General features: G+C 41.6%; 1 protein-coding gene and 1 non-coding gene across 2 annotated transcripts in view; one reads left to right on the forward strand and one right to left on the reverse strand.

Annotated features, from left to right (window-relative positions):
* Positions 1-4,384: 4,384 nt before the first annotated feature.
* Positions 4,385-22,960, forward strand: part of NVL (nuclear VCP like) — a 76,356-nt gene continuing 57,780 nt past the window's right edge. Inside the window, exons 1-9 of the mRNA XM_036277792.1 lie at positions 4,385-4,478; positions 8,662-8,735; positions 10,291-10,343; positions 10,430-10,529; positions 13,812-13,869; positions 14,879-15,151; positions 19,113-19,245; positions 19,465-19,541; positions 20,351-20,485. Of these exons, the coding sequence (XP_036133685.1) occupies positions 4,422-4,478; positions 8,662-8,735; positions 10,291-10,343; positions 10,430-10,529; positions 13,812-13,869; positions 14,879-15,151; positions 19,113-19,245; positions 19,465-19,541; positions 20,351-20,485 (960 nt within the window). The 5' untranslated portion in view covers positions 4,385-4,421. The remainder of the gene's footprint in view (positions 4,479-8,661; positions 8,736-10,290; positions 10,344-10,429; positions 10,530-13,811; positions 13,870-14,878; positions 15,152-19,112; positions 19,246-19,464; positions 19,542-20,350; positions 20,486-22,960) is intronic.
* LOC118640793 lies at positions 21,645-21,750 on the reverse strand. The gene has a single exon (XR_004961448.1). It is a non-coding gene; the product is annotated as a U6 spliceosomal RNA (small nuclear RNA).

Here is a 22,960-nt window from a genome sequence, read left to right on the forward strand (position 1 = left end):
GATGGGGGTGAGGTGGGAAAACACTTGGCGACTGATAAGAGAAGGCCAGGCTGGAAGTGATATTTAAGTTGAAATCTGAATAGCTACATGAAGATTTGCAGGCAGAGTGTTTCAGATAGTGGAAACAGTGACTGCAAAGGCCCGACTGCTCACAGAAACATGCTTACATGCTCTCTTTAAGGAATGGGGGGGGGGGGGAGGCCAATGTGGCTGAAGTACAATGAATAATGGTGAGAGAATTTTGGGAGGTCAGAGGTGGGCAGGACAAGGTCTCATGAGCCTTGTGGACCTCTGGCAAGGAGTGTGACTTTTATTCTAATATGATAAAAAACCACTGGAGAGTTTTAATATTAAAGCACCTTGATCTGGTTTACATTTTTTAAATATCCTTCTGTTTGGTGCACTGAATGCAGGAAAAGGAGACAAGTTTGTCTGCAAGGAGATCACTTAGGAGAATTGAGGGTGAATAGAGGGATTAGAATGAAGGCAAAACCAACTGGATTGTCCTGATACCACATAGGTTCATAAGAAATTTCACGTACAGGGTTCATAGGTTAAAGCTAAATGGACTGGTAACAGATTATGTATAAACCAGCTATCATTACACTCCCACTGTACCTTGTACATACCTCTAGCAGATCACTCATCACATTGTCTTCATTGCATGCCTAGCCAGCCACACCTTAGACTATGATTTTAGTAGTTGTTATACCCCAAATATCTTCTATCCTATAAATAGCTGGAGTTAATAAATGTCTACCAAATAAGACTATAAGGGGAGATTTTATTCAAATTAGGCCAGATTTTATTAAATACATAAAACTCCTATAGAAAACACAGAGGAAAATTTCATGATAATGGATTTGGCAGTGATTTAGTGTATATGACACAAAAAAACACCGGCAACAAAGGCAAAAGTAGATGAATGGAACTACATCAAACTTAAAAATTTCTGTGTGCCAAAGGAAACAATCAACAGAGTAAAAAGGCCCAAAATATTTGTAATTATATATCTGATAAGGGATTAACATCCGGAATATATAAACAATTCTTACAACTCAATACACAAATAACCTAATTACAAAATGGGCAAGGACCGAATAAACATTTCTCTAAAGGTGTACAGGGCCTAGTGCAAAATTAAAATAAGGGGCAACTTATTCAAGAAGTGCTATTTAGAATTCCAAGATGGTATCTGACTGGTGTGGCTCAGTGGTTGAGGGTCAACCCATGCATCAAGAGGTCACCGGTTCGATTCCTGGTCAGGACACATGCCCAGGTTGTGGGCCCAATCCCCAGTGGGGGGCATGCAGGAGGCGGCCATCGATGTTCTCTCTCATCGATGTTTCTATCTCTCTCTCCCTCTCACTTCCTCTTTCGCTAAAATCAATAAAGGAAAAAAAATTCGAAAAAAAAATTCCAAGATGGCAACAATGGAGCATTAAACCAAGGGTGAGGCCCTTCTGAGCACAAAGCCCTTTGTGGCCCTGCCCTGTGTGGCTCAGTTGGTTGGCCATTGTCCAATGCACAAAAAGGTTGCTGGTTCAATTACTGGTCAGGGCACATGCCCGGGGTTGGGGCTCGATCCCCAGTATAGGGCGTGCAGTAGGCAGTGAATCAATGTACCCCTCTCATATCCATGACAAATTATAGATTAATAAACTATGCTGCTTGGTGTATGTTGTGATGCTGTGGGGCCCTTCAGCCTATTTTCATTCTTTGTGGTACATGTGGCATGCATGGAGTTAAATTACATTTAAAAAGTTGCCCTGGCCGGTTTGGCTCAGCGGTTAGAGCGCCCACCTGCGGTCCGGAGAGACCCGGGTTCGGTTCCCGCTAAAGGCATGTACCTTGGTTGCAGTTTGTCCCCGGCCCTGGTTGGTCATGCGGGTGGCAGCCACTCGATGTGTCCCTTTCACATCGATGTTTCTCACTCTTTCTCTTCCTCTCTCTCCCTCCCACTCTGTCTGTACAAAAAATGGAAAAATGTCCTCGGGTGAGGATAAAAAAAAAAAAAAAAAATGCCCCGGCCAGTTTGGCTCAGTGGTTAGAGCGTCTGCCTGCAGTCCAGAGAGACCCGGGTTCGGTTCCCCCTAAGGGCATGTACCTCGGTTGCAGTTTGTCTCCGGCCCTGGTCGGTCGTGCGGGAGGCAGCCACTCGATGTGTTCCTTTCACGTCGATGTTTCTCTCTATATATTCCTCTCTCTCCCTCCCACTCTACCTGAACAAAAAATGAAAAAATGTCCTCGGGTGAGGATAAAAAAAAAAAAAGTTACTGGACATTGCCCTGGCCTGTTTGGCTCAGCAGTTAGAGTGTCAGCCTGCAGACCAAAGAGTCTTGGGTTCGACTGTAGGTCAAGGGCACCGTACCTCAGTTTCAGGTTCAATCCCTGGCCCCAGTCAGGGTTGTTCAGGAGGCAACCAATTGATGTGTCTCTCTTACATTGATGTTTCTCTCTCTTCCTTCCTCCCTCCCTCCCTCCCTCCCACTCTGTCTTAAAAAAAAAAAAAATCAATGGAAAAATATCCTCGGGTGAAGATTAAAATAAAATAAAATAAGTTACTGGGCATCGACTGTATTTGTGCCATTTGCTTTAGGAAATCGTTGCTAAAGTTTAATACATGCAAACACACCTAATTTTAATTTTAAAAAGATGTTATACTTAATCTGATTTGTAAAAGATGTTATAAAAGTTACAATTTTAATTCTTTTGCTATTCTCACAAGACCCAAGGACAGCGCAGGGATTGGAACTTGTAGGCACTCAATAAATACATGTTGAATGAATGAGAGGAGGGTTCAATGGGTGGAGAAGGGGAAATATCAGGAAAGGCTAAAAGGGAGATGATTAGCTAGGATTCTGAAAATCACAGGCTGGCCAGCAGAGGCATTATAGACAAGAGGAAATGTCAGTGGGAGTAAAATACTGTGTATAATTTATTTGTGTATTATCATTACCTTTCCATAGAACTGTAAGCTCCACAGAAGCTTAAAGAAGCCTGTTTCGTCATTGCTGTCCCCAGTGCCTGTGAAATAGTAGGCCTCCAATAAATATGCATTGTGTAAATGCAGGCAATAATACTTCGTGAAAAGCAGAGTAAATACATGAGGAAGAGTTGAAGTTAGAGCCAAGTTGACCAATGTCTTGAATATGAGAGTGAGACTCTATACTTTACTCCTTGTTCAGATAAGAACCATTGAAACAGTGCTATAATCTGAACTCTAAACAGAAAATAAATTACTAGTATCCTGTTAACATCTCACCGACTTCTCTTAATTCCATCTAAATAAGAATATTGAAAACACAATTAAACAAGCTAACAGAAACTAAAGCCGGCGGGTTTTGTTTTGTTTTGTTTTGTTTTTTTCTTTGATTAATTATAATTGTCCCTTTACTTGAGTCTGAACTGAAAATGAACTTCTTGGGGGCAAATACCTATGTTTAATAAAATTCTGGACCAAGATGAAGTCTTGCATTGGATTTGCTCACAACTTATCTGTCAAAAATGGCATAAGGTCACCCTGGCCGGTTTGCCTCAGCGGTTAGAGCGTCAGCCTGCGGTCCACAGAGACCCGGGTTCGGTTCCCGCTAAGGGCATGTACCTTGGTTGCAGTTTGTCCCCGGCCCTGGTTGGGTCGTGTGGGTGGCGGCCACTCGATGTGTCCCTTTCACATCAATGTTTCTCTCTCTTCTTCTCTCTCCTTCCCGCTCTGAGTGAAAAATGGAAAAATGTCCTCGGGTGAGGATTTAAAAAAAAAAAAAAAAAAATGGCGTAAGGTCAAATAACTTCCAAATGTCCAAGATGGTTTAGTTATCTGGGTGAACCAGTTTTTCCTTCTTTTGACACCTAACCTTTTTGTCAACCTGGATCCAGACGTAGGTAATTAGGTTAGAAAAGCAAGCAGCAGGGGGGCGGTGTTTTGATCCTTTCTTAATCGTCCCAACTATCTACAGCTTTTGGTTTTATTAAGATTCTGGGCCAAGACTAACTTTGCACCCGAATATAGATGTGGCTGCAACAGCGGAAATAAGACAAACAAACGCACGTTTACCAACAGGCACCAGGGACAGAGCCCCGGCGGAAGCCTCCCCGCAGCCACCGCAAGCACATGTTCGCACAATTGGAAACAATAAAGTTGAGCTTGTTCAAAGGGGTCCTTGTCATCCAGGGCCTGTTGGACGAGCCTGCAAAATAAGACTCCTAGAAACTCCCTGATGTTTTTTGCAAGTCTGCTCATTGTCCTCGGTAGATTTTTTCCCTTCGCTCGCTGGACAAAAGCGCTGCGGGGAACGGCGTGGGCCAGGCCGGTGGGGCGCATTTCGGGCGCGGCTCGCCCGGCGATTGCCGCGGTCAGCCTGGAGGAGGCCCCCGGTCACGTGAGGCCGGGCGCCCAGGCTGTGGCGGCGGAGACAGACGGGATGAGGCCCCGACCCGCAGGTTTCTTGGATAATAAGCTGAAGCAGCGAGTCATCCAGGTGCATATTCTGCAGCTCCGGGTCGCACCGTGGTCCGCGTTCGGGGCCCGAGGGCACCTTGCTGGGGCGGCTTCTACGTCGGACTCGACCAGCCGCCCGCCCCGGTCTGGGTTCGGGCGTGGGAGTGTTGACAGTTCACTCCTCCGCCGGCGGTGCTGGGAGGGTGCAGCCGGGGTGCCTGCCGGGGTCTGGTGGACCTCCGCGCAGATCAGTAAGGCGAGTGGAGATAGCCTTGGAGTTAACTTCTTCCTGTCGTGATGTTAGGGCAGAGACGGTCTTCGGACCACCCCCACCCCCACTGTACGAGGTGCCGTGGAGGCCATCAAACATTTTCATTCTCGGGAAGCTTGGGGTCAGGTTGGGATACAGTAGAAATAGGTAATGTGGATGTGACTTTATAATATGCACTTTAGCTATTCATTTTCATTGTCATGGTCATCCGTAGAAAGCCGTGTGTGCTAAATGCCTTGCGATGGTACAGTCAGCTAACAATCTTATTTAGAAGGACAGAGAGATTTTCTTTTTTTTTTTTTCTTTTTTTTTTTTTTTTTTTTTTTTTATCCTCACCCGAGGACATTTTTCCAATTTTTGTACAGATAGAGTGGTAGGGAGAGAGAGGGAGAGAGAGAGAAACATCGACGTGAAAGGGACACATCGAGTGGCTGCCACCCGCACGACCAACCAGGGCCGGGGACAAACTGCAACCGAAGTACGTGCCCCTAGCGGGAACCGAACCCGGGTCTCTCAGGACCGCAGGCCGACGCTCTAACCGCTGAGCCAAACCGGCCAGGGCGAGAGATTTTCTTTACATTATACTTTAGGAGTTGCATACTTTTCTTGTTTTTCTTTACCTTACTGGCCACTATACAGTCTCCTTTTTGGAACTTTCACTTTAAATGTTGGAAGTGCCCTGAGCAGTGGTGCGCTTACCACTTAAAAAAAAAAGTTTTTATTTATTTTTGAGAGAGAGAGAGACATCAATGTGAGAGGGATAGGTAGATCCGTTGCCTCCTGCACACACCCCTACCAGGGATTGAACCCACAACTAGGGTGACCAGGAATCCAACTGTTGACCTTTTGGTGCGTGGGAGGACACTTAATCAACTGAGCCACTCTAGCCAGGCCTTACCATTTATTTCTTTTTATTTATTTTTTTTGGTACGTGCCCCTAAGCAGGAACCGAACCCGGGACTCTCTGATCCGCAGGCCAACGCTCCAACTGCTGAGCCAAACCAGCCAGGGCACCACTTACTTATCTTCACACTCCTCTCTTATCTATCCACACTTCCTAATGTTATCTGTATATTAATGATTCCTAGGTTTATATCTCCAGAGCAGATTTTATCTGGAATTCCAGATTCATCTATCTAGCTACCTTTCACAGTATCTCTTGAGTGTCTGATAGGTATCTTCATCTTAACATATCCAAACTGAACTTTGGATATTCTTCGCCAAACCTGTCCTTTCTTAGCGTTCTCTATTTCAGTAAATGACATCACTATACATCCATTTTATGTTAAGGCCAAAAGTCTGAAGAATCATTCTGACTCCTTTCTTTTGCTTCCTGCAACCAATTAATCTGTAGTCTTCTTGGCTTTACCCTCAACCATGTACTCTATACCCAACTATTTCTTATCATGTCCTCATCCAACTACCTTGGTCTAAACCACCAATCTCTTTATTCGACTACTGAGAACCAACCTCCTAACTGATCTCTCTGATTCTAGTTTTACCTAGTCAGTTTCCCACGGAGCAGCCAGGGAGATCCTTTTAAAGGAAAATTGGAGTTTGCCAGGGGAGGCTCAGAAACCTTCAGTTGAACTGTCAGACATCTGGAGTAAAACCCACCCTAAAAAGCCCTATGTATTTTGCCCCTGTCCACTTTTTTGTCTTTTTTCTTTTTCTTTTCTTTTTGCTCTCACCTTTGCTCACACTGTCCTAACCACATGGACCTTCTCAAACATGCCAAGCACAGGACTTTTGCTCTTGCAATTCACTCACTGTGAATTACTCTTGATTCTTCACTTTATTCAGGTCTCTGAGCAGTGACTCCTAATGCTGGATCCAGTGGTCTCTTCTCAGTGCTCAACACACTTCATTGCACTTCAGCATTTGATATTAGAAGTTTTCCTCGATTTTTTTTTTTTTTTTTTATCCTCACCCGAGGACATTCAGATAGAGTGGGAGGGAGGGAGAGAGAGAGAAACATTGAGTGGTTGCCACCCATACAACCCAACCAGGACAACCCAACCAGGGCTGGGGACAAACTGCAACCGAAGTACGTGCCCTTAGCGGAAACCGAACCCGGGTCTCTCTGGACTGCAGGCCGACGCTCTAACCGCTGAGTCAAACTGGACAGGGTGAAGTTTTCCTCTATTGTTTCTACTTTGGTTCATTATATTTATTTATTTATTTTTTTATTTTTTTTATCCTCACCCGAGGATATTTTTCCATTTTTTGTACAGATAGAGTGGGAGGGAGAGAGAGGAAGGGAGAGAGAGAGAGAAACATCGACGTGAAGGGACACATCGAGTGGCTGCCACCCGCACGACCAACCAGGGCCGGGGACAAACTGCAACTGAAGTACGTGCCCTTAGCGGGAACCGAACCCGAGTCTCTCCGGACCGCAGGCCGACGCTCTAACCGCTGAGCCAAACTGGCCAGGGCTACTTTGGTTCATTATAAAAGTAATAGGTTCTTATGGTATAAAATAAAAGGAACAGAAGGCATAAAATGAAAAGAAAGAATTCTTTTCACCTCCATTACACTTCTCCAGAGGTATCTGTCGCATCTTTCTTAAAACTGTATGTATTTGCATACTTAACAGATGGATGTATTCTTTTTTTTTTTTTTGGTATGTGCCCCTAGCAGGAACTGAACTCAGGACTCTCTGGTCTGCAGGCTGACGCTCCAACCGCTGAGCCAAACTGGCCATAACTGATGTATTCATGTTTTAAAATCACTAAAACAGGCTTATTTGCATCAATTCTGCTGCTTGCTTTTTTCACTTAGTGGTATACTTTAGACATCTTTCCACAAATACAATTGCCTCCTTTTAACCAGGATAGTCTGTCTATTGCTGCTTACAAATTACCCCCAAATCTAGCAGATTAAAATGAGTTTATTTCTATTACCATCAGGGAGCTTTTGAATTGCAGTGGGTATGAAATATATACAAATATCCATAATTCCAAATTGACTATAAAAATGACAGCATAGCCCAGCTGGTGTGGCTCAGCAGATTGAGGGTGGTCTCATGGACTGATAGGTCCCAGTTCAGCTCCCTGTCAGGGCACAGTGCCCCAGTTGCAGGCTTGATCCCCAGTAGGGGCCGTGCAGGAGGTAGCCAATCTGTGTTTCTATCTTTCCCTTCCTCTCTCAAAAAATCTACCTCATACGATTATGAGTACTAAAAGGGATAATATGTAAAAAGGCCCACTCAAACGGGTTCACAGGGCCCTTAGTTTCTCATTAATATTTTCACAGAGCTCCTAGACCAAAAATAATACCTAATAGGACTGCTTATTAAATAGTTAGGTTCTAACACTTAATAACTATTTAATCCAAATAATTTAATAGCCTTTTGAGAAGTAATATGTAAAAATTGAAAGAAAATTAATATATTTGTATTTCATTCTTTGGTTACAATTACTTATGAGCGGGATTTATGTGCTTATGGGACAGTTTTTCATACTTTGCACTCAGGTTGTCACTGACACTCTCATCCCTCCTGTTCCACGTTGATTTTTGCATGGGTTTTGCTTATTATTATAGCGACTACTAAAACCATGAATTGTCTGAGGTTATAATTCCTGCAGTGTTGGGCAGATGTCAAATGTTATTGTGTTCCCTCAAATTTATAATATCCCTTGGTGCCCTTGGGAGTTCAGTGCTTTGTTCTGGGGGTATTTGGGAACCTAGAATATAGTAAGCCCTTACTTAATACCTTATAGCTATTTTAGTTATTGTTTTTGTGTGTCATAGTGATTGATAATTTTAATTAAATTATTTAATTCCAGATATGACAATCATTTAGTGATTTTTATTTATGTTTCTGGTATGCTTTATTAATGAAGAGTCTACATTAAAGTATAACATGTTTCAGTAGCTTAGTCTCTTATGTGTCAATTAAAATCTCTGAATTTGAAATATGAGTGTTTATATATCACATTTTCTGTCTCAGTACCTCACCAGTAACAGATGTGGCAAGTACGTGGACACTGGAGTCTTAGCATCTGACTTACAAAGAATGTACAGGTAAAGAAATGGAGTCTGCAGGTTCTTGCTTTTCTTTCCTACCATTATTTCCCATTGTTTCTTGTTTCTTTCCTCCATTTTTAAAGTTTGCATTCTGCCTAAATTTTTCATTGATGTTAATAGCTGCCGGCGTTAGTTCTCTAGTCCATAAATTCGGAATGCAATTCAGTATATATCAAGCACTAGTTATAGGCAAAGAGTTGTCCTTGTTACTAGGGGGAATGGCTACATCTTATCTTTCAGTACCTTATAGTCTGGTCAGGAGTATTACTTCTTTTCCTGCTTCATTAAAAAAAGTAAAACCATCAGGCATGATCTCCTTCAGCTCCCTGACTCTCTCTCTAGAAGTGTGTCACTCATTTAGTCCTCCCACTGAAGATTAAATCATTCCCTTGTGCTTCTAATCCCGTCTGTATGGTGTCATTTTACCTTAGTGACATCTTTAAAGGACGTGTTTCTGAATACAGTCACATTTCTGAAGTACTCAGGGTTAGAATGTCAACATATGAATTTTGGAGGGACATAACTCGACTCATAACACTCTGCCCTCTTTTTTTTTTTTTTTTAATCTTTTTTTCTTTATTAATTTTAGAGAGAGAGGAAGGAAGAGGGAGAGAGAGATAGAAACATCACATCAATGAGAGAGAACATCAACTTGATGTTGGGGGCATTTAAGCGGTGGCCAGTCTATGGTTCTCTCTCATCATCATTTTTCTCTCTCCCTCCCTCATTTCCCCCCCATTTAAAAAAAATTTTTTTTTCTTTTATTGATTTTAGAAAGAGAGTGAGGAAGAGGGAGACAGAGATAGAAAGGAACATCAATGAGAGAGAACATCGACTAGCTGCCTCCTGCATGCCCCCTACTGGGGATTTGGCCCACAACCTGAGCATGTGCCCTAACCGGGAGTCAAACAGGCGACCTCTTGGTACATGGGCCAATGCTCAGCCACAGAGCCACACTGGCTGGGCCCCCTCTCCCTTTTTAAAAAACATGTTTTTAAAAATGCAGTGGCAGACAGGCATAGCATAGACATTCTCATTACAAAAGGGAGAAGTTGGAAAGCAGGAAGGGGTTATGGTCTCAAGTCTGAAAGAGAGCAGGGTGAATTTCACTGGACTTTAAGAATAATCCTCTGGCTCAGTGCTCTGCCCTGTGGGCTTACTAGGATGTCTACCCTGCCCTTTGGTACAGAAGAGGAGACAGTGCCACTCCGCAGGCCTACGCTCCCTGGCCCATGGTGGCAGTGGCTACTCTGCCAACTTCTGAGCTCCCTTGGGAGTCATTCTTCCCTTTCTTTGGCCTGTTCTGTAGAATCCCAGAAGTTCAACAGCCTTCCTTCATTTAATTTCGTCTCTGTCCCCTTCAGTACAAGCTGACTGTGTTTCTGATGCTATAACCCCATTTCTGATCAAGAAAAATTATACTAGTAAAAATGTTAACTCCAAAGTTGTTTGAAAATAAGTTTATGATCAATGTAATTCAGTGACATAATTATATATTTATGCAAATGTTTATGGGGGAGACCACTGTACTAAACTTCTGTTATGTTTTCAGCATAGACTACGGTCGAAGAAAAAGAAATGCTTTTAGGATTCAGGTAGAAAAAGGTGAGTCTATTAGTGTTAGAATTGAATTCTTAATAAAATTATAGAAAGAATGGTTTTAGCTCATGGCATTTTTCTTTTTGTTTCAGTATTTAGCATAATTAATAGTGAGAAGAAACATAAGGATCTAACAGAATTAGAAGATGAACATCTGGCAAAAAGAATAAGAAAAGATGAAGAGGATAATGAGTAAGGATTACAGAATGGAGGGCTTTTTTCTAACACGTGAACCTGATCACATTACATTCCTACTTGCAAAACTTTCAGTGGCTAGCCTGGCCGGTGTGGCTCAGTGGATTGAGTGTTGCCCCATGGACTGAGGTCCCAGTTTGATTCCCGGTCAGGGCATATGCTCGGGTTGTGGCTCAGTCCCCAGTAGGGGGCTTGCAAGAGGCAGCTGATCAATGTTTCTCTCTCACTGATGTTTCTCTCTCTCTTTCTCTCTCTCTCTCTCTCTCTCTCTCTCTCTCTCTCTCGCTTGCTCGCTAAAAAAAAAAAAATCAATAAAAACATATTAAAAAAAAACAAAAAAAACTTCCAGTGGCTCTTCATTGCATAACACTTACCTAATATCTCCAGTCCTTAACTTCAGACATATTGAATGTTCACTGTTCCCCAAAGAGGTCAGATTCTTTCTTTGTGCAGTTTTCTGTAGTTGGAACATTCATTTCTCTTTCACAAAGAATGTTTTTTCCCCTTGGTAAATATCTAGGAGTGGGATGGCTGAGTCATATGGTAACAGTGTATTTAACTTGTATAAGAAACTAACAAACTCTTTTTCAAAGCATTTGTACAATTTCAACATTACATCAGCAGTATGTGAGATTTCCACATGTTCCACATATTACATCACTGGGTATGATTAGTCTTTTATTTTATTTATTAAAAAAAATTTTTTTTTCCTTTATTGATATTAGTAGAGAGGGAAAGGAAGGGAGAGGAAGAGAGAGATAGAAACATCCGTAAGAAAGAAAATTGATTGGCTGCCTCCTACATGCCCCCCACTGGGGATCAGGCTCAAACCTGGGCATGTGCCCTGGCCAGGAATTGAACTGGTGACTTCTTGGTGCATGGGTCAACACTCAACCACTGAGCCACACCGGCCAGGCTAGTCTTTAATTTTAGATAGACCTCCACTATAAGTATGATGTTACTGTAGTTTTTTTTTATATATATAGATATCCTTTATCAGATTAAGGAAATTTTCTAACAGTCCTAGTTTACTGATATATTTTTTTTAAATCCTCACCTGAGGACATTTTTGCATTTATCTTCAGATAGAGCAGGAGGAAAAGAGAGAAACATCAACATGAGAGAGACACATTGACTGGTTGTTACCTGCACAACCCCAGCTGGGGCCAGGGACAAACTGCAACCTACGTACATGCCCTTAGCAGGAACCAAGTCTGGAACTCTTTGGTCTACAGGCTGATGCTCTAACCGCTGAGTCAAACCAGCCAGGGCTTTTTTTTTTTTTTTTTCATGAATAGGTATTACATTTGTTAAATGCTTTTTATATACTTATTTTGTTATGGCTTTACCCTTTATTAATTTGGTGAATTATATTGATTTTTGAATGTTAATACAATCTTACTTTCCTGGGATAAACCCTACTTGATTCTGATATATTATCCTTTTATATATTGTTTAATTCTGTTTGCTGATCTTTTTGTTTGTTTGTTTGTTTTATCCTCACCTGAGGACATTTTTCGATATTTCGTTCAGATAGAGTGGGAGGGGGAGAGAGAGAGAGAGAGAGAGAGAGAAACATTGACGTGAAAGGGACTCATCGAGTGGTTGCCACCCATACGACCCAACCAGGGCCAGGGACAAACTGCAACTGAAGTACATGCCCTTAGTGGGAACCGAACCTGGGTCTCTCTGGACTGCAGGTCGACGCTGTAACCGCTGAGCCAAACCGGCCAGGGCTATAATGTCTTTTGATTAGAGAAGTTCTGTGTCTTTACCTCATCAAATCTACCAACCTTTTCCTTTATGGTTTATGCTATTAATGGTTCCATAGACCTGTATCCCAGGAGTATATACCTGTGCTTTTCTCTTGTTCCTTTATGGTATTACATTTAATTTCTTAATCCACTTGTAATTAATTATACTTGTAGGACATGAATTGTAGGGCAAAATGATTTTTTCCCAGTAGTTGGATAATCCACCTTCTTTATATTGAAAAGAAATGCCCCAAATTATATTAATTGAATTTAATGAATAGCAAAAAGAATTGTGTTAATTATGAAGGTGGATCGTAGCATTCATGTAACCCTATTACTTGGAAAAGCCCTTTTATTTATTTTCTAAAGAAGCTTTAGTAAATAGTAGCAGAGTCCTATAGTTACTTGAAGGTATTGATACCAACTCTTGATTGTAATGAACTGAGACTACATTCTCAGTTTGTAGTTACTAAGATTTATACTTTTTTTAAATCATATTATGTAGAAAACTGTATCTTCATTCCTCCTAACAGACTTGTAAAAGTTCCATTTGGTTACATGGCTTGGTCATGTTGAATTTGTGAGTTTCTTGTTAAAAGTACTTAATTGTGGCTTGCTGGAGTATTTCCTCTCCTGGTATCTGATTCCTAAATGAGACCCTTGGATCTGATGGGAATTTGCATTTCACTGTAATTTTTGTTAAGCTAAAGGAAACCACAATTTATTAAGCATTTACTAAGTTCTAAGGACTTTGCAAGCTTTTTTTTTTTTCTTCATTTATCCTCAGAGTGGGATGGAGAGATGGGGGAAGAGAGAGAGAGAGAGAGAAGCATCATTGTGAAAGAGACACATTGAATGGTTGCCACCCACATGACCCCAACTGGGGTGGGGACAAACTGCATCTGAGGTTTGTGCCCTTAGCGGGAACTGAACTCGAGTTTCTCTATCTAGTCCACAGGCCGACGCTCTAACCGCTGAGCAAAACCTGCCGGGGCTGCAAGCTTGTGTTTAATCTTCTAATAATCCAGTGAGATATACATTATTTATTATCTCCATTTTGTAGATAAGGAAGCTGAGGCTTCCTTAAATAGAAGCTAGTAACTGGTAAAGCTGGATTTTGAATCCAGATTTCTCTGATTCCCAGGCATGTACTCTTAACCACCATACTATTCTCCCTCAGTATATTTTCTTGTTTTAGGTAGTAACGTTTTTAGGATATAAGACAAAAGCCTTTAAAATGTTTCTTTTTGCCCTGGCTGGTTTGGCCCAGCTGTTAGAGCATCAGCCTGTGGTCCAGAGAGACCCGGGTTCGGTTCCCACTAAGGGCACGTACCTCGGTTGCAGTTTGTCCCCGGCCCTGATTGGGTCGTGCGGGTGGCCACTTGATGTGTCCCTTTCACGTTGATGTTTCTCTCTCTCTCTCTCTCCTTCCCACTCTATCTGAATAAAAATGGGAAAATGTCCTCGGGTGAGGATGAAAATAAATAAAAAATTAAAAAATGTTTCTTTTCCTCTTTTTACCGAGGTGTACTGAAAGCTATTCAAATGATGAGTCAGATATGGAAGATTACCCAGATCCACAGGTAAGCCAATCATTTAATGGATGTACTTTGGTTTATTAAAAATCATAATGTACTTCCTTAGGAAAAAATCAATGAGGAACAGAATGAGAGACTTGGAACATCTTCATCAGTAAACAGTTGAATATTTCCTATGTCCAGTGTTAGTGAACTCTTGGGGTAACCATCCTTCCCATATTTGTTTTTATAGCCTGTTACGCAGGGGGAAAGGAAGGAAGAGAATAGCCAGGTGTAAGGGCAGATATGAACAGAAAGGAGTAGTAATAGTAAAAATGAAGGAAAGGAGTTATTTTTTGCCAAAGAGTTAGCATTGCCAATAGATAGACTTGGATTAAAGGGAACATGGGAATAATATGTAAAAAATTTTTAAATTGATTTTAGAGAGGAAGTGAGAACAAGAGAGAGAGAGAGAAACATCGATGAGAAAGAACATCGATTGGCCGCCTCCTGCATGCCCCCCACTTGGGATAGGCCCACAACTTGGGCATGTGCCCTGACTGGGAATCAAACCAGCAACCTCTTGGTGCATGGGTCGACGCTCAACCACTGAGCCACACCAGCCAGACTGCAAAATTATTTGTAACTTACTCTCTCTTTTTTTTTCCCACTGATAACTCAGTTTTTTAATTTATTAATAGTCATGTATTGATACTCAGTTATATGTGATCTAGTTTTGAAGTGATGGGATCGTAGGGACTCTCATTGACTGACTACCAGTTCATGCTTGTTTTCATACTTGTTTCTGTTATATTTTTTAAAAGCGACCATTCATACTTGGTTTTATTTAATTGCCGGTTATGAATTGGTACATTCACTTGGAGTGGCAAGGGGATACATTTTTTTGGATAGTACATGTTTGCATTTGAATCATCTCATTGCAAGAACCTGTTTTTCTGACTGTAAACGTTATGAGAGAAGTTGTTTGAAGTGCAAAGTAGAAAGTGTATGAATATAGGCAATCAGACCTTCATGAGTACTTGTTGAGTAACTACTAAAATCATGTTTCTTTCAGTTGGCAAATCACATGAACACTTCCCTGCTCTCCTTATATCGGAAAGGAAACCCTGATTCTGTGGCAAGTACTCCTGAGGTGGAGGAAAGAGAAACCAGCGGTTCAGCTGCACCGATAACCTCCAGAACCACGTCTGTTCCTTTGAAGGCCCCTGCCAGAGGCTCTGGAGGAGGGTGGTTCATTGACAAAACTCCAGGTGGAAAGAAAGACAGTTTCTTTTTGGACCTATCAGAGGAGAAAAGTAATCATAAGAAGGCAATATCTGAGACAGAGGTATTTTTATAGTGAAATTTTAGCCAACGTGATTACAGTACATTACAGTCTTTTCATTAAATAGAATATTAAGCAGATTCTTGTGTTAAATAAAAGACATAGTAACTTTTGAAATATGGGGAGAATTTTTTCACTTCTTACTGCTGCAATCATTTTCATCTTAGTCCATGTCTCTGCTCTTTCTTTTTCTAAACCAGTAGACTTTTTTTTTAAAAGCTATTTTTATTTATTTATTTATTTAATCCTCACCCGAGGACATTTTTCCATTTTTTGTTCAGATAGAGTGGGAGGGAAAGAGAGGAAGAGAGAGAGAGAAACATCGACGTGAAAGGGACACATCCAGTGGTTGCCACCTGCACGACCAACCAGGACCAGGGACAAACTGCAACCGAGGTATGCGCCCCTTGTGGGAACCGAACCTGGGTCTCTCTGGACCGCAGGCCGATGTTCTAACTGCTGAGCCAAACCGGCCAGGGCTAAACCAATAGACTTTTTTTTTCAAACTTGATTTTACATGGATTCTACTACAATTTATTTTTTGGTATGTGCCCCAAGCAGGAACCAAACCTGGGACTCTGGTCCACAGGCCAATGCTCCAACCTCTGAGCGAAACCAGCCAGGGCTAAATCAGTAGACTTTTAAAATTTATAATTTATAAAGCTTTTACTCTTTCTTGCCTTAACCATTGAAATAACCCTCCAACTGGAGTTTGCTTCCACTCCTGATCCCCTAGTTTATTATTCACACAGAGATACCTTTTTTATGAGTTAAGTCAGGTCATTGTCATTCTTGCATTAAAAATCCTCCAATGGCTTTAGTTAGTCTAAAATCCAAGCCCTTGTTCTGGTCGGTTTGGCTCAGCAGTTAGAGCGTCGGCCTGTGGTCCAGAGAGACCCGGGTTCGGTTCCCACTGGGCATGTACCTCGGTTGGAGTTTGTCTCCGACCCTAGTTGGGTCTTGAGGGTGGCAACCTCTCGATGTGTCCCTTTCATGTCGATGTTTCTCTCTCTCTCTCTCCCCTTCCCACTCTATCTGAACAAAAAATGGAAAAATGTCCTTGGGTGAGGTTAAAAGTAAATAAATAAATAAAATCCGAGCCCTTGCAATTGCCTGTAAAGCCCTGTGTGATTTGGCCACCCTGCCACCTGTTAGTCTCATCCACTACCTCCACCCACACACACCTGCCAGCTTTGCTTTAGCCCCAGTCGCTGCTTGCTGCTTCCAGAATACACCAAGCACCCTCTCTCTTGGGGGTTTGCACTTGTTCTTTCTGTCTGGAACACTCCCCAGATTCCAGTGGTTCCCTCCATCATTTCTTCACAGCTCTTTTCACCAGGCGGCCTCATTGAGAGGCCTTTTCCCACATGCATGTAAACTGGCACATCATTGGGTGCTGTGTTTCAAGTACTTATAACCACCTGACTTGTATAATTGTGTAGTTGGGTTTTTTCTCTGTCTCTCTTCACTAGAATATCTGCTCCAAAAGAGCAAGGACTTTGTTTTGTTTAATACTATGTCCCTGGCTAAAATACATCTAGCATATAGTCATCAGTTTGCTGAATTGGTACCTAATGAGCTTTCAGAGATGCATTTACTAGTGAAAGAGAGTTAAATAATTACTACTTGGGGTACATAGTACAGAAAGTTGATAGTTGTAGGCAGTAGGGAAGATAGCTGTTGAAATAGCAATGTGGTTGATTTTCACTTTAGGATAATACCCTAAGGGATCCTGTGTAAATGGGTGCACTCTAATAATGTACAGAATAAGAATAGACACCACTTTTTTTTTTAACCTTTGTTGTTGTTAGTACTCACCTGAGGATATTTTTCCATTGATTTGAGATAGAGTGAAAGGGAGGGAGCAAAGGAGAGAAATAAAGAGAGAGAGAGGGATGGAGAGGGAGAGAAAAACAATATGAGAGAGACACCTCGATTGGTTGCTTCCTACATGCGCCCCAACTGAGACTAGGGATCGAACCTGTAACCTGGGTACCTGCCATTGACTGGGAATTGAACCTGTGACCCTTCAGTGTTCTGGCTGAAGCTCTAATCACTGTGCCATGCCGGAGAGGGCTTTTTTAACCTTTCTAAATTGAAATATACATAAAGAAAAGTGAAGTTGGATGAATTACAACATACTGAACACATTCTTTTTTTATCCTCACCCAAGGACATCTTTGCATTTATCTTCAGATAGAGGGAGGAGGGAGGAGAGAGAGAGAAACATCGATGTGAGAGAGACACATCGAGTGGTTGCCACCCACATGACCCCAACTGGGGCTGGGGACAAACTGCAACCCATGTACATGCCCTTAGTGGGAACCGAACCCGGGACTCTCTGGTCCGCAGGCCAGGGCTCCAACCGCTGAGCCAAACCGGCCAGGGCTGAACACATTCTTTTTTTTTTTTTTTTTTTTTTTTTTTTTTTTATCCTCACCCAAGGATATGTTTCCATTTTTTGTACAGATAGAGTGGGAGGGAGAGAGAGGAAGAGAGAGAGAGTGAGAGAAACATCGACGTGAAGGGACACATCAAGTGGCTGCCACCCGCACGACCAACCAGGGCCGGGGACAAACTGCAACCGAAGTACGTGCCCTTAGCGGGAACCGAACCCGGGTCTCTCCGGACCGCAGGCCGACGCTCTAACCGCTGAGCCAAACCGGCCAGGGCTGAACACATTCTTAATGGACTCTTTATAATGCTTGGCAGAATGAGAAGGGATTTAAAGTCATCTGTCCCACAATAGACTGGCTGTATTTGCTCCAGGGCTCACTGTCCAGTGTGGTAAGTGCTCTAGCCACATGTAGCTGCTGAGCACTTGAAATTTGGCTAGTGCAAATGAGGAACTGAAATTTAAATTTATAAACTATTAATCAACTTAGTTCTTTACAATTCACTTCTAAGTATATTCAGGACAATTTGGGTAACTGAATCTACTTTTTCAGCTATAAAATAAATCTACTCTCTTAACTAAATTTTATGAAATCTAAATACATGTCAAGTTTTTCCCATGAGAATTTAGTGTCTGACTTGAGATGTGCTATAATAAGTACACATTGTTCTTTGAAGAAACTACAAAAACTGTATAAAACATCTTGTTAACTTTTTATACTGACTATATTGAAATGATAATGCCTTGAATTTATTTAGTTAAAATAGATTATTAAATTAATTTCACTTCTTTATTTTTTGTCAATCCTCACCTGAGGATATTTTTCCATTGATTTTTTAGAGAGAGTAGAGGGAGAGGGAGAGAAATATATTGATATGAGAGAGACATATCAATTGGTTGCCTCCCCTGACTGGGGCCAGAGATGGAACCTGCAACCCAGGTATATGCCCTTGACCAGGAATCAACCTGAGACCTTTTTGTCTGTGGGCCAAGGCTCTGACCACTAAGCCAAACCGGCCAGGGCAATTTTTTTCCTTTTTTGAATGGGGCTCTAGAATATATAAATTTATATATGTGGCCTACATGGTATTTCTCTTGGACAAAGTGTCTCTAAGTGGTTTCCAAGAACCAAGTTTTTTTTTTTTTTACAGCTTTTATTTATTTATTTATTTTTGGTACATGCCCCTACCGGGAACCGAACCCGGGACTCTCTGTTCCACAGGCTGATGCTCCAACCGCTGAGCCAAACCGGCCAGGGCACCCAAGGACATTTTTGCATTCATCTTCAGATAGAGCGAGAGGGAGAAAGAGATAGAGAGAAACATCGATGTAAGAGAGACACATCAACTGGTTGCCACCCACACGACCCCAACTGGGGCCAGGGACACTGCAACCAGGTACGTGCCCTTAGTGGGAACCGAACCCAGGACTCTCAGGTCCGAGGGCTGATGCTCTAACCATTGAGAAAACCAACCAGGGCAAGAACCAAGTCTTTTGGTTTGCCTAACTTTTCTCCTTTTGAATTATTTTAACAGACCTTTTCCAAATCTCTTTGCTTTAATCATCCAGGATTCAAAAGAGTTGTCTCTTCTGGAAACTAATAAAAAAAGGAAAGACAGGTTAAAGAGCAAAGGAAGTAAAAAGAAGAAGGAAGACCTTCAGGAAGTAGATGGAGAAATAGAAGCTGTCCTGCAGAAGAAAGGTGAGGGGCAGGTCTTGTGCGCAGTGGGGGCAGTGTGTGCTCTGCGGGAGTCATCACTCTTCCAAGCTGACTTGCTTAGGAGACCTTCCGTGTGCAAAGACATGTATTAGAAAACGGTTCAGTACTTAATGGAACTTTGTTTACTTAAGAATTATTAAATATAATTCTAAGTTACTCCTGTATCACTAATCTTTTCACTTTCTCCTTTTTGTTTACCAGCTAAAGCCAGGGGACTAGAGTTCCAGATCTCCAACGTGAAGTTTGAAGATGTTGGAGGCAATGATACCACATTAAAGGTTATTCAGATTCAGAATTTTATTTCCAGTGGGTATATTGCTAATCAGTTAGGCAAACCAAGCCTACCTCTTTGTTTCTAGTAGGAACTGTGTATAGAAAAGTAGACTGGGAAGGTGAGAAGAGCAAACCTAACTAGTACCCTTCAGGGTACTGCGGGATAAAAGAAGCATAATAGCTTTAACTTTGTCACTACTTTGATTATAGTGTACAGGAGATACATACTTCATAAGTAATGTTGTTTAAAAGCAGTAATAATAGCCCTGGTTGGTTTGGTTCAGCGGTTAGAGTGTCAGCCCGAGGACCAAAGAATCTCAGGTTCAATTCCTGGTCAAGGGCACGTACCTTAGTTGCAGGTTCAATCCCTGGCCCTGGTTGGGGTCATGTGGGAAGCAACCAATCGATGTGTCTCTCTCACATTCTATCTGAAAATCAATGGAAAAATATCCTCCCTCCCACTCTATCTGAAAATCAGTTGAAAAATATCCTCAGGTAAGGAAAAATAAATGAAATAAAAATGAAAGTAATAATAATAATAATAATTCCTACTTATTCTTTAGTTTTTACTCTATTCCAGTTACCACGCTAGTTACTTTCCATTACATCTGCAAGGTAGCCATTAGGAAATGGAAGCTCAGAGATGGTATTGCTGAAGTCACACTGTAGGTGCCATAGCTAGAATTCCAGCTCTGGTCTGAGTCTAAAGCCTCTACTATATTTTGCTGCTCCAAAGAATAGGACATTTCATTCCACCTTGATTCTTTCCTCTCTTGGGCCGGGAAAGACATCTTTACTGTTTCTTCTCTGCTAGGAAGTCTGCAAGATGCTCATACACATGCGTCACCCGGAGGTATACCAGCACCTGGGCGTCATACCCCCTCGTGGAGTTCTCCTTCATGGACCACCAGGCTGTGGGAAGACATTACTTGCACATGCAATTGCTGGGGTGAGGTTTGCTGACACTTGGTTGCTTTCATTATTTTTATTGTTATTTGTTTTTTCTCTTTGTCAACTTGAACAGATGGCATATTCTCAAGAGGACGGGTTCCTTTCTTGTTTTCTTTTACCTCTTTCATGCTACTGTGCTGTTTGTGAGATGCTATATATATATTTTAATGCATCCAGTTATTTACATAGCAAGGATTAGGTGGGAAGCAAAATCATATAGCTGTGAACAACCCCCCCCCCCTTTTTTAACACATTTACATTTTAGTTACTTCTCTTTCACTTTAAGCCAGTGATTCTAAAGAGCAGTGAAATAAGAAAACTAAGGATGTATGGGGTTTTTGTGTTTGTTTTTATTACAGATATCCCCCCTTTTCCCCTCCCTTGACACCCTCCTCCCCAGTCCCACCCCCTGCCCATGCCTTCACTGTACTGTTGTCTGTGTCATTGGTTATGCATATATGCGTATAAGTTCTTTAGTTTATGTCTCCCTGCCATCCCCCACTCCCTGCCCTCTGAGATTCATCAGTCTGTTCCATGCTTCCATGTCTCAATCTGTTTTGTTCATCAGCTTATTTTGTTCATTATATTCCAAAAATAAGTGAGCTCGTGATATGTGTCTTTCTCTGATTGGCTTATTTCACTTAGCATAACTCTCCCCAGGTCCCTCCATGTTGTCTCAAAGGGTAAGAGATCTTTCTTTATTATAGCTGCATAGCATTTCATTGTATAAATGTACCACAGCTTTTTTATCCACTCATTTGTTGATGGACACTTGGGCTGTTTTTAGGTCTTAGCAATTGTAAATAGTGCTGCTATGAACATAGGGGTGCATATATTCTTTCTGATTGGTGTTTCAGACTTCCTAGAAGTGGAATCACTGGGTTCAATTTTTAATTTTTTGAGGAAATACTATATTGTTTTCCATAGTGGTTGCACCAGTCTGCATTCCCACCAGCAGTGTACTAGAGTCCCCTTTTCTCCACACCCTTGCCAGCACTTGTTGTTTGATGATTTGTTGATGGAGGCCATTCTGACAGGTGTCAGTCAGGTGATACTTCATAGTCATTTTAATTTGCATCTCTCTGATGATCAGTGCTGTTGAGCATTTTTTCATATGTCTCTTGGCCATTTGTATGTCCTGTTTGGAGAAATGTCTGAAAAATATGGAACTCTTCACGAATGTGCATGTCATCTTGCACAGGGTCCATGCTAATCATTTCTGTATTGTTCCAATTTTAGTATGCGTGCTGCCAAAACGAGCAAGGATGTGTTGTTTTTTATAGAGCTAAATTTATTCAAAATTTTATTGAGGGTAATGATCTTAAACTTTTCAAAGTTAAAATATCCTTTCTAAAACAGATACTCAGCAAAATAAAAAGTTAACAATCTTATTTAGTCCTATCAGATTTTTCAGAAACTGTATTGGGTGATAAAGCGCAAAATGTCTGAATAACTTCAATTTGAAGAATAGGGTTCTATACTGATCACTAATAGATTAGTACTCTGTGAAACAAAATCCTTTATATACAGAAATTGATGGATTTGCCTCATTTATTAATTTGTTGGATAAGTCTAATGTGTGACTGCTGCATGCCAGCCATCAAAATACATTGGGGACAACAAACCCAGTTTTTATTTTTATTTATTTATTTTATCCTCACTCAAGGACATTTTTGCATTGAACTTCAGATAGAGTGGGAGGGAGAGGGAGGAAGAGAGAGAGAGAAACATCGATGTGAGAGAGACATATCGACTGGCGGCCACCCACATGACCCCAACCGGGGCAGGGACAAACTGCAACTGAGGTACGTGCCCTTACCAGGAACTGAACCCAGGACTCTCTGGTCGGTGGGCTGATGCTCTAACTACTGAGCCAAACTGGCCAGGGCCCCAGTTTTTATTTTTATTATTATTATTATTTTTGAAATCCTTACTTGAGGATACTTTTTTCCATTTATCTTCAAATAGAGTGGGGGAGGGGAGAGAGAGAGACATTGACATGAGAGAGACACATCGACTGGTTGCCTCCTGCACAACTCCAACCAGGGCCAGGTACGAACCGCAACTGAGGTATATGCCCTTGACTGGAATCGAACCTGTGACTCATTAGTCCGCAGCCTGGCGCTCTAACCACTGACCAAACCATCCCGGGCCCCAGTTTTTATCTTTAAAGAGTTTTTTAGTTTTAACATGAGAGCATAACGTTAAATAGCCATCCATACAAATAAATGTCTACATAGTTAAAAATATAATAAGTGAGAGACAGAGTCTAGAATGCCGTATCATTGTTGTTGGGATACCCAAGTTAAGAGTTAGGATCAAAGAAAATATGGTTGCAGAAGTGGAATTTCAAGATGGCCAGAAGAATGAGTAGGATTTAGGCAGGCTTGTCGCCATTTGTATGGTGGGACAAAGGTAGTTTCTCTTCCTCTACTTAAAGACCCTGCCTCCTCTGACTAGTAACTGGGTACTT

The sequence above is a fragment of the Molossus molossus genome, unplaced genomic scaffold (genome assembly GCF_014108415.1).
Source record: "Molossus molossus isolate mMolMol1 unplaced genomic scaffold, mMolMol1.p scaffold_m16_p_23, whole genome shotgun sequence".
NCBI lineage: Eukaryota > Metazoa > Chordata > Mammalia > Chiroptera > Molossidae > Molossus > Molossus molossus.